General features: G+C 40.3%; 1 protein-coding gene across 1 annotated transcript in view; it reads left to right on the forward strand.

Moving 5' to 3' along the window:
- Nucleotides 1-7,241: 7,241 nt before the first annotated feature.
- METTL14 (methyltransferase 14, N6-adenosine-methyltransferase subunit) overlaps nt 7,242-13,215 on the forward strand; it is a 53,940-nt gene continuing 47,966 nt past the window's right edge. Inside the window, exon 1 of the mRNA XM_007952378.2 lies at nt 7,242-7,399. Coding sequence (XP_007950569.1) covers nt 7,242-7,399 — 158 coding nt within the window. The remainder of the gene's footprint in view (nt 7,400-13,215) is intronic.

Here is a 13,215-nt window from a genome sequence, read left to right on the forward strand (position 1 = left end):
TGGCCACTGGCCAGAACTATTTTCTTTTCCAAATTTTACCCATATCGATATGTTTTGTTTTATTGTATATTTGACCTATAAATGCATGGGAGAAAAAGCAATAGTAGTAATTCAAATCAGAGGGAATTCTGAAGAATCAATTACTGGCCTGTGAACACTAATTCACTGTATCACTCATCAGTCATCTGACATAAATGCCCAGAGGAGGATGTTGGGAAGCTCTCAGTGGAGAGCTAATCCAGCAATTTCTTTGGATACATTCACTCATAATCTGAAACAGATTTAGCATATTATACATAGGTTGGCTTTAAGATCTTTCCTTGAGTATATACCCAAGAATTGCCTTTTTCAATTCATTTGCAACTCTTTCAGTTAAAAAATACAATATTTGCATTGGCTTCTATAACATACCATGTTTTGAAGAATATATAAAATTAAATACACCTTCATGGTAGTTTGGTATACAGTAACCAAAATGATGTTTAGTATTTTTCTGATCCAAATCTCTAGAATAGAGGCTTTCTTTATAATAATAATTTGAAAAAAAAAAAAAAAAGGTACAAAGTTCACTGTTGTTATTTTGTTAGGTGTCATCAAGTTGACACTGACTTACAGTGACCCTTTGTACAACAGAATACAACAGTGCCTGGTTCTGTACCATTCTCACTATCTTTGCTATGCTTAAGTTCATCATTGCAGCCACTGTGTCAATCCATCTTCTTGAGGGTCTTTCCCTTTTTGCTGATCCTCTGCTTTACCAAGCGTGATATTCTTCCTCAGAGACTGGTCACTTTTGACCACATGACCAAAGTACATGAGACGAATCTGGTCATTCTTGCTTCTAAAGAGCACTCTAGCTGTACTTCTTCTAAGGTAGACTTGTTTGTTATTCTGGTAGTCCATGGTATATTCAATAATCTTCACCAAAACCATAACTCAGAGACATCAACTCATCTTTGTACTTCCTTATTTATTGTCCGACTTCTGCAAGTAAAAAAGGGGATTGAAGATACTACGGCTTAAGTCTAGCATATTTTAGTCCTCAAAGTGCCATCTTTGCTTTTTTTTTTTTTTGAGTTGGCATATGTTTTATTATGTGTATTTTCACCATAATTTAAAAAAAGAAAAAAAAATCTAATTGTTCATATTCTTCTTTTGAACTGGGTTTTGCCATTCTTCTGTTCCCTCATAAATGAGTCAAATAAAACTTTGACATGAGTTCACTATCTATTGTGTGAAATTGTTTTTAACATTTCTGAATATTTTATTTTCATACCTGTTACTATACTGCCCATACTAAACTTTGACTTGAAAATGTTAAATCTCCTAATACTTTTTTTTTTGTGTGTGTAAAGTTTACATGGCAAATTAGTTTCCCCTTTAACAATTCCTATACGTATTGTTCAATGTTATTGGTTATATTCATAATGTGTCAGTATGGTCGCTATTTCCATTCTCATTGTTCTGTTTCCATTAATGTAGCTTTTGTACCCCCACTTATCTTCTCATCTGTGCTTTAGGTGATGATTTAAAAGGAGCACAGTACTCATGGGTGATATTATTTTATGAGCCAATCTGTCATTTTGCTAATGGGTAATCTGGAGTGGGTTCAGTTCTAAATTTAAAGGTTATCTCAGGGGATCCTCTAGTCTCTACCAGTCCAGTAAGTCTGGACTCTTTAGTGCCTAGAAGTGAAACTGCCTCCTCAAAAAAGTATGAATGATATGTGATGTTTTTCCAATATTTCCTACCTTACCTTCCCCACACATAGACACACTCTCCCTGGAGTGTGTTACTCTGATGAGCAGATGTTATTGACAGCCATGTTATTGATAGTACCCTACAGTACTCTTCAGTACAGTTATTGATAGTACTCTTCAGGGGTACTGATGTGGAAAAACTGTTCAGAACCATTAATCTGGCATTTTAAAACAGGGCTTTCAACAGTTTGAACTGGCTCAGTCACAACAAAGTGAAATTAGAGGAGATCCAAATTTTTAAAATTTGGCTTAAGTAGAACAATAACAAAAATGGGAAAAATTAGAGGTCAAAGGCGTAGAATGAGAGACTCAGAAGAGGTTTAGTGAATCTGTTAAGGAGCCTGATGTGAGACATTGGATTATTGCCAGGACTGTGGAGAGCAATTCACATTCAAAGCAGTGTGGTCAGCCGCCATCTTTGAGTTGAGCGCTGTTGTTTCTGAGTCTACTGATAAGAGATTTGGCTGGTATTCAATGCATGCACTATGGTTGTTTTCTAAGAGGGAAATTAACTTTCTAGCAGCATGTCGACCTGAAATTTTTCATTTTTCATTCCAGTTCACCCGCATTTTATAAATTTGGGTCTACCTGGGTTTTGCTGTTGGTCATGGCTGAACTGGGAGGAACCAGTTTGAAGCTTTACTTTAAGATACAGCAGTTGAATAACAAATTTCAGAGTTACATGCCCATCTTCATGAAAACTGTAATAGTGCCTGCCTTATCACTATGCTGAATTGTGATGGCTTTGTAAATACTATGTAGTACATTTACATCTTTATCAGCCCAGGGTCCAGTCAGGAAAACAGAAGTCATTCAAAGTATTTTAAACAAATGACATTTACTATGTAGAATTGGTTCCAGACATGATAAAGTCTAGATGGTTCCTAGGGAGTGCAAATGGTTAAGGTGTTCACTGTTGACTGAAAGACTGGCAGTTCAACTCAGAGGCTCTCAGAAGCAAGCCCTGGCAATCTACTTTTGAAAAATCAGCCATATTAATCCTATGGATTATTAACCCCTATGAAAAATAAGCCATACTAATCCCTTCAATATCAATGGTATTGTAGGAATAAGTCCAAGATGCACTGAAGCACTGGTGAAAAGCAAGGCTTTTGGAATTGATGGAACACCCATTGAAATGTTTCAACAAACAGATGCAGTGCTGGAGGTGCTTACTCATTTATGCCAAGAAATTTGAAAGAAAAATACCTGGCCAACTGACTGGAAGAGATCCATATTTGTGCCTATTCCAAAGAAAAATGATCCAACAAAATGTGGAAATTATCAGACAATATCATTAATATCACATGCAAACAAAATTTTGCTGAAGACAATTCAAAAGTAGTTGCAGCAGTATATTGACAGGGAACTACCAGAAATTGAAGCCAGATTGAGAAAAGGATGTTATATTGATCTTGGGTGAAAATAAAGAAAATAAAAAAGATGTTTATGTGTGTTTTATTGACTATGCAAAGGCATTTGACTGTGTGGATCATAACAAATTTTGGATAACGTTGTGAAGAATGGGAATTCCAGAACATTGAATTATGATCATAATGCACCTGTACAAAGACCAAGAGGCAATAATTTGAATAGAAAAAAGGGATACTGCATGGTTTTAAATAAGGAGAGTTGTGCCTCAAGGTTGTGTCCTTTCACCATAGTTATTTTATCTATGGTTGAACAAATAATCTGAGATGCTGGACTGTATGAAGGAGAACATGGCATCAGGATTGGAGGAAAATTCATCAACAACCTGCAATATACAAATGACACAACCTTGCTTGCTGAAAATGAAGAAGACATGAAGCATTTATTGATGAAGATCAAAGACTACAATCTTTGGAATGGATTACACCTGAATGTAAAGAAAATTAAAATCCTCACAACTGGACTGATAAGCAACATTATGATAAATGGAGAGAATACTGAAGTTGTCAGGGATTTCATTTTACTTGGATCCACATCAGTGCCCATGGAAGCAGCTGTCAAGAATTTGGATGACATATTGCACTGGGAAAATCTGCTGCAAAAGACCTCTTTAAAGTGTTAAAGGGCAAAGATGTCACTTTGAAGACTAACATGTGCCTGACGAAAGCACAGTGTTTTCAATAGCCTTATATGCATGTGGTAACTGGACAATGAATAAGGAAGACAGGAGAAGAACTGATGCATCCAAATTGTGGTGTTGGTGAAGAATACTTAAAATACCATAGAATGCCAGAAAAACAAACAAATCTATCTTGGAAGAAATATAGGCTGAATGCTCCTTAGACATGAGAATGGCCAGATTTCATCTCAGGTGCTTTGAGCCTACCATCAGAAGGGGTCAGTCCCTGGAGAAAGATATCATGCTTGATAAAGTAAAGGGTCAGTGAAAAAAGGGAAGACCTTCAATGAGATGGATTCACACATGGCTGCAATCATGCACGCAAGCATAGCAAAGATTGTGAGCATGGCCCAGAACCAGACATTGTCTCATTCTGTTGTACACAGGGTCACTGTGAGCCAGGAATGACTTGATGGCACCCAACAACAGCAGAACAAAAATGGTGAGGTAACATTAAAGCAGAAATTTATAACTGCAGAAAGTGGTTACCAGCCCTGGAACTGGTGAAACAGAAGGAAAGGGTAGTATTATTAGAGCCTAGCAGCATTCTCACTGCTATGCATATCATACGGTGGTGGGAAAAGAGGAAGTTAGGACCATCAAGGAGGAGCTATAGTAACTGGTTCTGTGACTTTGTAAGTGATGTACCCACTCCCAATGATGCCAGAAGCAAAAGTGAAGAACAACAGGTTCTCCCCATCTTCCATCTTCTTATCTCCTATCTGTGCTTCCTCTTGGCAGAATTTTATTGGAAGTCATCTCATAAAGAAGCCTGGGAAGATTCCCAGTTCCACCATCATCAGAGCAGAATTTGACTTACTTGGTGTTGGGTCTTTGATTGACTCTATCATCTATCAATGTTCCTGCCACATAAAATGCTCAATAAAAATCAAATAAATATTTGAGTGAAAATTCCTATTCCCATCATTGGTAAAAGCTGAAATCAGTACGCGACTTAAATGAGTGGCATCTTTAAAAGATTTTTAAAGAAATGCACCATACTTCATACATACACATTAGTACTGTACTGTCTTTTACAGAATAGTTCCCATTACTCAAGGAATTTTTAGAAGTCCTCTTTTGAAATTTCCTTTCAAAGTTAGTTCTTGAAAAATATATGATAAATTAGTGGACTCTAAGGAGCCCTGGGGGAGCTCTGGTGTCGTAGAGCCTAAGGCATTTGACTGCTAACCAGAAGGCTGGTGGTTCAAATCCACCACCCACTCCTCGGAAGGAAGACTAGGCAATCCACTTCCATAGAGATACTGCCTCGGAAACCCAAGGATGGGTCACTTTGACTCAACAGCAGTGAGTTTGATTTGGTTTGGTAAGGAGCCCTGGTGGCACAATGGTTAAGTGTTTGCTTACTAACTGAAAGGTCAGAGGTTCAAACTCAACAGTGTTCTGTGAGAGAACGATTTGCTTGCTATAAGATTATAGCCTTGAAACCCTATTGGGCATTTCTGTTCCTTTCTACAGAATCGCCGAGTCACTATCAACTCTATGGCAATGGATTTTTTGGAATCTAGTCTTGCCCACTTTGGGCCTAGCCTGACTCACGTGGTTTTAATCTGAAAGATTTATCATTATTTTAAAAAGTTAAATCAACTCTCAAAGAATAAAACTTGTTAATTCTGGCAAATATTTGACACAAGCTTCAATTAGCTTGAGCAATTAGATGCCTACTTTACCTTCCTCACTTTGAGTTTGGAATAAAATTACAAATGTGGTGAATTACAATGTTAAGAACTTGAGTAAGACTTTTGTCTGTGCTCTCTCCCTAAGAAGAGAAAAATCACCTTCCTTCCCACTAGGGTAATTTCAGTAGGCTATTTGTTTCCACATCCCAGGGTTATTTCCTGCTAAGACAAATGTACAGGTACAAAGAGAGCTCTCCTCTAAGACACAAAGCAAGTCACATTTTACAATTGCCAAGTCTCTCTTTCCTAAAGGGAAGACTCCATAAAATGCATTATGGTAAAATAGGCAACTGTTAAGTGCTAGTGAAGTGTGGAGCGCTTTGACAGAACGGAGAAGTAACAATAAAAATTTTAATAATAATAATAAACACTTGTTTAGTGCACTGTGCCTGTTTATTATTAATATAAACCTTTATTATTTCAATTTTCATAACAAATCTGTAAGGCAGGCACTCTTTTTAATTAGTTTTTACTGTGATTTGGGTGAAGGTTTACAGAGCAAATTCATTTTTTATATAATAGTTCATACACATTGTTTCATGACATTGATTGCAATCCCCATAATGGAACAGCTCTCTTTCCACGTCCTCCCTGTGGTTACCTTTTCCCTGTGTCCTTCTTTCTTATGCTTTCCTGCCCTCTGAACTCTCTGTGTGTAAATACTGCCCTTCTGATTCCCATGTTCTAAGGAGTGTTATGTACCTACCTGGTGTGAATGTGAACACCTTAAACACCTGTCCATTGTAAGGAAGGCACTCTTATTTACTCCCGTTTTACAAAGAGAAAACAGATTTATGGAGGTAGCTAGTTAGCCAAGATCACTCAGCTGGTGACAGGCTAGAGTTCAAACCTAGGCAATCCGGTAGGAGTTTGGTCTCTCAGTAAAAAGTCGGTATCTGGCAACTTTTAGAAAGCAATTGGAGAACTAATGGAAAAAAGAAGTAACAAGAATCTACATTTCAGAAAAGTGGTAGCATAGTGCCTAAGGCATTTAACTGCTAACCAGAAGGCCTGCGGTTCAAACCCACCAGCCATTCCCTCGGAAGGAAGGCTAGGCAATCTACTTCCCTAGTGATAACCAAAAAACCAACCTAACTCACTGACGTCGAGTTGATTTCGACTCATAGTGACCCCTCCTTGGGTTTCTGAGGCAGTATCACTACGGAAGTAGATTGTCCAACCTTCCTTCCGAGGAGTGGCTGGTGGGTTTGAACTGCCAGCCTTCTGGTTACCAGCCAAATGCCTTAGGCAATACACCACCAGAGCTCCTTCCCTAGTAATACTGCCTGGGAACCCAAGGAGGGGTTGCTATGAGTCGGATCCGACTCCACGGCAGTGACTTTTGGGTATGGCTCCAACAAGGAAGAACACCAAGGGGGTATCTGACCACCCGGGCTACTGACTTGTAAGACCCCGCCCAGCATCCTAGCAGTCCTCATTGGGTCCCTTCCAAATAGCGTCAAATTTCAGGCGTCCATAAGGAGGCGGGATTTCCGGGCACAACCCAGCCGAGCCAATTCCGGCTTAGCCGGAAATCTTTACTGAGGGAAGGATAAGGGATTCCCGCCCGAAGCTCCTGGAGAATTTTATTTCACCGACTCGGAAGAAAGATTGGCAGGGGTAATCCGTGCATTGCTAATTTTTCAGGGTAGTGGAAAACAGGATTTGAACATGGACAGCCGCTTACAGGAGATCCGGGAGCGGCAGAAACTACGGCGACAGCTCCTCGCGCAGCAGGTCCGCGGCCCGGGTAGCCAATGCGGGGAGGGATCGCGAATGCGCGTGCGCGGCCGCTTTCTCCTCTCTCCCTGCCTATCTTCGTCCTTTGCGTACCTGCCCCTGCCCATTCCTTCCTGGTCCTGATACTCGCACTCTTGGATCGTCCCTTGTTCTTTCAACTCCCACGGTGCTCCGATTTTTTTCCAGTCTCTGTTACTTTGTGTGGTAGTGTTAAACCAGACGACACGATTGATGTTCGGCAACATTGATAGAATCCTTTTCGAGTGTCTGGTAGGGCCCTTGATGGTAGGGATGCATGGCTTTGGTCTTTGTAAATAAATTTCTGCAGTTGATGCTAGGAAACGTGATTTATCCCTAAATTTCTCTTCACTATTTCATTACTCTTCTTGGACTTTCCATTTCTTAGAGTCAACAGCTAAATCCTGAGATGGTGGCTTCATTGTGAAATGGGTTTATTTTGGGAAGGGGTCATCTGCTTTTAAGACTACCTTGGAAGAAGCCTATATGTAAACATTAAACTCTGCGTTTTGTATATTGCAGTCCACTCTGCGACGTATACCATTACCATTATTACCCATAGCTAATACTATCAGTCACAACAACCCAATGAAATAGGTAGTATTCACTTAGAAAATAATAAACAGAGCCTCCAGAGGTTAAATAATTTTGGCTTAGGTCACTGACAGCTAGGCCAGAAAATTGAATCCAGGTTTATCTCTCCAAAGCTTACCTTCTAAACCACTCTGCTTCACTGCTTCTTGTATGACCCTCTGCCGTCAGGTCAATTCCCACACATAGCAACCTTATTGAACAGAGTAAAACTTCCCCGAAGAGTTTCGAATGCTATAAATCTTTACTGAGACAGGCTGCTTTATCTTTCCCTGTGGAGCAGCTGATGCATTCCAACCATTGACCTTTTGGGTGGCAGCCCAGTGCTTTAACCACAGCATCACCAGAGCTCCTTCCTTGAGTGTGTTAATACAGAAGAACATACTAATCTTGCCTATTAGAGTGCGCAAACAGAAAATACAGAGTACAGTACTACCTCTACGTAAAATCTTTTCCATTCTGTTCTTCAGATCAGTAAAAAGTGATGGGTAAAATGCTCATAGGGTTTAATGAGGCATCTTGCTGTTACTTTTCAAAAATAAATCTTGCCTTTAGTCACCAGAAACTTATCCTCTTTTATGATTTAATGAAAAGATATATATTATAGTGTTTAAAATGTGGTGATTTGGAATCAGATCTAGTCCTATCCTGTACAATCCTGGACAAATGAGGTATCCTTTCTAAGCCTTCTTTTCCCCTATTTATCTTCAAAATGTTCAGGTTTTAATTAAGATTTCTAGAAGATTTGGCTGGAAATACATTCATAAAACAATTATTTGTTGAACATCTGTGTTCCAAGAGCTCTAGTAGGCCTTGGCAGTTCAGCTATGAATAATAGTCCCTAATCTCAAAGAACTTACATAATACATACAATTTAATAATGGCAGCCATGTGTAGTCCCTTCTAACTATGTGTCAGTCTCTTTGCTAAGCTTTTTACTTGTTGTTGTGTCCTGTTGAGTCGGCCCTGACTCATAGCGACCCCTCTTTGGGTTTCCAAGGCAGAATCACTAAGGAAGTAGATTGCCCAACCTTCCTTCCAAGGAGTGGCTGGTTGATTTGAACTGCCAGTCTTCTGGTTAGCAGTCAAATGCCTTAGGGACTATGCTACCAGAGCTCCCACTAAAAAGAATAGAGATCAAGAAAATGTTAAAGAGGTGTTGAAGTATCAGGACCAGTTGATATATTGGAAGAGATTTATCATTGGTGAACCCTGAGGGAGTGATAGGAAGTGGGTAGACTAAAAAGGCAGTAGGTAATTGTTTAAGATCAAGGCTAGTAGCTTAATGTTCTCTTACATTTTACTATACCTTCTTTCCTTTCCTAGAAGTCTCGTGGAGTAGTGGTTAAAGCATTCAGCTGCTAACCAAAAGGTCGGTGGTGCAATCCCGGCAGCCAACCCTGTGGAAGAAAGATGAGGCAGTCTACTTCAGTAAGCATTTACAGCCTTGGAAACCCCATGGGGCTATTTTACTCTGTCCTATGGTGTCTAAGGCATTTGACTGCTAACCAAAAGGCTGGCTGTTCAAACCCACCAGCTACTCCTCAGAAGGAAAGTTGGGCAATCTACTTCCATAGTGATACTGCCTCGGAAACCTAAGGAAGGGTCACTGAGTCAAATCCAACTTGAAGGCAGTGAGTTTGAGTTTTGGTTTGGATAGAGCTGCTGTGAGTTGGAATGCACTTGATGGCAGTGGGTACAGTTTAGTTGGTCTCCCCTTTCCTAAGCTAAAGGGACAATTCAATGCACATTTCCTTATCGCTTTTGTGTGCTTAAAAGTATAGTTCTTCGTGGACTATAAATTGCAATCTGTACTTTTGTGGCTGGCTCTTAAAGCTTTCCGTGAATTAGTCCTACTCTACTTAGCCAGCCTCATCTCAACTTAATAATTTGTTTACATTTGTTGTTTTTTGCAAAATTTCCCCAACTGTTAACTCAAATTTACATGACCATTTTTAAGGAATTAGTAATGTTCAATAGTATGCCTGTAATCATTATGAAAACTTGTTGTTAGGTGCTGTCGAATCAGTCCCTACTCATAGCTACCTTTTTACACAGAATGGACCACTGCCTGGTACTGTGCCATCTTCATAGTCATTGCTATGCTTGAGCTCGTTGTTGGCAGCCACTGTGTAAATCCATCTTGTTTAAGATCGTCCTCTTTTGCACTGACTCTCTATTTTATCAAGCATGATATCCTTCTCCAGGCACTGGTCCCTCCTGATAGCGTGAACAAAGTAAGAGAGGTGAAGTCTCACCTTCTTACCTTCTGTAGAGCATTCTGGTTGTACTTCATCAAAGACAGATTTGTTTGTTTTTTCTGGTGGTCCATGTGTATTCAGTATGCTTCACAACCATAATTTCAAATGCATCAATACTTCTTTGGTCTTCCTTTTCCTTTGTCCAGCTCTCACAAGCAAAGAAGGCAACTGAAAATACCATGGCTTGGGTCAGGCGTCCCTTAGTCTTCAGAATGACATCTTTGCTCTTTAACACTTTAAAGAGGTCTTTTGCAGTAGATTGGCCCGTGCAGTATGTCTGATTTCTTGACTGCTGCTTCCATGAACATTGATTGTCAATCCAAGTAAATGAAATTTCTAACAATTCTAATATTTTTCCATTTATTAGGAGCTCCGGTAGCATAGTACCTAAGGCACTTGACTGCTCACCAGAAGGCTGGCGGTTCAAACCCACCAGCCACTCTTTGGAAGGAAGGTTGGGCAATCCTACTTCCGTAGTGATACTGCCTCAGAAACCCAAGGAGGGGTCGCTATGAGTCGGGGCCGACTCGACAGCAAACAACAACAACAACATGATGTTACATATTGGTCCGCTTGTGAGAATTTTTGTTTTCTTTATGTTGAGTTATAATCCATACATACTGAAGGCTGTAGTCACTTATCTTCATCAGTAAGTGCTTCACGTCCTCTTCACTTTCAGCAAGCAAAGTTTTGTCATATGCATATCATAGGTTGTAAATGAGTCTTCTTCCAGTCCTGATGCCATGTTTTTCATATAATCCAGCTTCTCAGATTTGGTTCTGCATCCAGATTGAATAAACGTGGAAGGATGCAACCTTATGCAAACCTTTCCTGATTTAACCATGCAGTTTGTTCTGTTTGAACTACTGCCTCTTGATCTATGTACAGGTTTTTCAGAGCACAATTAAATATTCTGGAATTCACATTCTTCACAATGTTATCCATAATTCGTTATGATCCTGTTCTGGTTACCTGGTGCCGCTCTGACAAGAAATGTACTACAAACGGGACGGCCTTAACAGGAGTTTATTCTCTTACAGTTCGGAGGTTTTAAGTCCAAGTTCAAAGTGCCACACTCCAGGGGCTGGGTGAAAGCCTCTCAGCCTTGGGCTTCAGCTTTGCCTCCAGCTCCCAGCCCACTGAAGCTAGAGGCTTTTCTTTACTCAGACAGCTGCTGGCTGCTGAGGCTGCCAAGCCCAAGGTTGGCAGATAAAAAGGCACAGTCCTGATGTTACCAAACCCCACGGCAGTCCATTAACTTAAGTCCATTGTAAGTCCCAAGGTCGGCAGAGCATAGCAGGTTGCTGAGCAATGACACGGCTCCATACAGGGTCCAAGTGTGCCATAAGCTAGAGACCATTCCCAAAGCTGCTTCTTACATACAGGAAACAGACCACAAAGCCAAAGCAGCTATTCAGCTGCCCAGCCACTCAGCCAGGCCCAGCCAAGTTAACAAACATAACCACCACAGAGCCACACTGTGAAATGGATTTGCTTAGTCAGTAACACAGGTAAACATCTTTCTGATACTCCTTGCTTTTAGCCAGGATTCATCAGACATCAGCAGTGATATCCCACATCAATTGTGATATCCTTCATTCCATATTCTCTTCTGAATCCATCTTGTATTTCTAGCATTTCCTTCACTGTGAACTGCTGCTTGAAAAAACCATGGGATGAATAAAGCACTATTACGTAGCTGATACATGCAAGGTGGTTAACATAGTGCCTGCTGCACTGTAAACTCTGTTTTCTTTATTATTGCTACTACTGTTACTAAATTGTGATTTAACTTACTTTAAAAGTAGGAATTTGAATAAAATTAAATGCCTTAATTTCAAACGAATTGAAAGTATAAATGATTTTCTAGCTGTTGCAGTCATTCTTAACTAATGTAGTTTTGTTCCAGGGTATTTTCAATTTGTCTTGGAGGCTAATTCATTTGTTAGCTCTGATGGTTGAAGATTTATTTTCTCAATACTTGGAGGCACAATGGTTAAGTGTTCAGCTGCTAACCAAAAAGTTGGTGGTTCAAACCTACCTAGTGGCTTCATGAGAGGAAGAACTGGTGATCTGCTCTTGTAAAGATTGCAACCTATGGAGTAATCCCTCAAAGACAGCCAAATACCTTGGGAGAGAGAACCACAGGGTCTGCCAACTCAGGAGCATAGTATTGGGGGACATTGGCACAACATAATACATAAAAATCTTGTTCCACAACCTACTTTGATAAGTAGCAACCAGGGTCTTAAAAGCTTTCAAGTGGCCATCTAAAATGCAGCTAATGGTCTCCTTGTATCTGAAGTGAAGAGGAGTGAAGAAAATCAAGGGCATTTGGAAACAGCCTGAGAATATGATGGACCTCGAGATCAGAAGAACTAGATGGTGCCCTGCTACCAATGCCAGCCACTCAAGAAGGGATCAAAACTAAAAATCCTGGATAGAGGGGGAGGGAAAACATGGGACAAAATTCAAAAACACAATAATGACCAGAATTACTGGTCGGATGGAATTTGGTGAGACCCCCAAGACTATGGCCCTGGGATTCACTTCAAGCCTGGGTTAGGACTCACTCCCAAGGACTGGCTCTCAGCCCAACAGTAGAAAGCCTTACATGCAGAACACCCAACCCAGGGCAATGCATCCACCTACTCTACAGAAATACAGGCCTTGGAGCAGTTGGCTGTGGGGCACCAGAGGGGCAGCATTCACATGGAGGAAAAGCTAGACAAACAGGAGTGCATAGTTAAGGGCATGGAGCTGGGGGTTGGGGGGAGTGTTGCAGCTAAGGGAGGGCAGGAGAATGGGGAGTGGGTTAGGGTTGGGGATAGTAATTGGAGAGTGAAACCAAATGTATATGAACTGTTGAGTGTAAAACAAATTCTACTCTGTAAATTTGCACCCAAAGCACAATAATAAATAAATAATGACATTTTGGCTTAAAAAAAAAGATTGCAGCCTATGTGAGGGCATTTCTACTCTTGTCACGTGGGGTCTATATGAGTCGACCATGGACTTGACAGCACTTCAGAACA

The sequence above is a fragment of the Orycteropus afer genome, unplaced genomic scaffold (assembly GCF_000298275.1).
Source record: "Orycteropus afer afer isolate SDZICR_OR568_19922 unplaced genomic scaffold, OryAfe1.0 scaffold00332, whole genome shotgun sequence".
NCBI classification, from domain to species: domain Eukaryota; kingdom Metazoa; phylum Chordata; class Mammalia; order Tubulidentata; family Orycteropodidae; genus Orycteropus; species Orycteropus afer.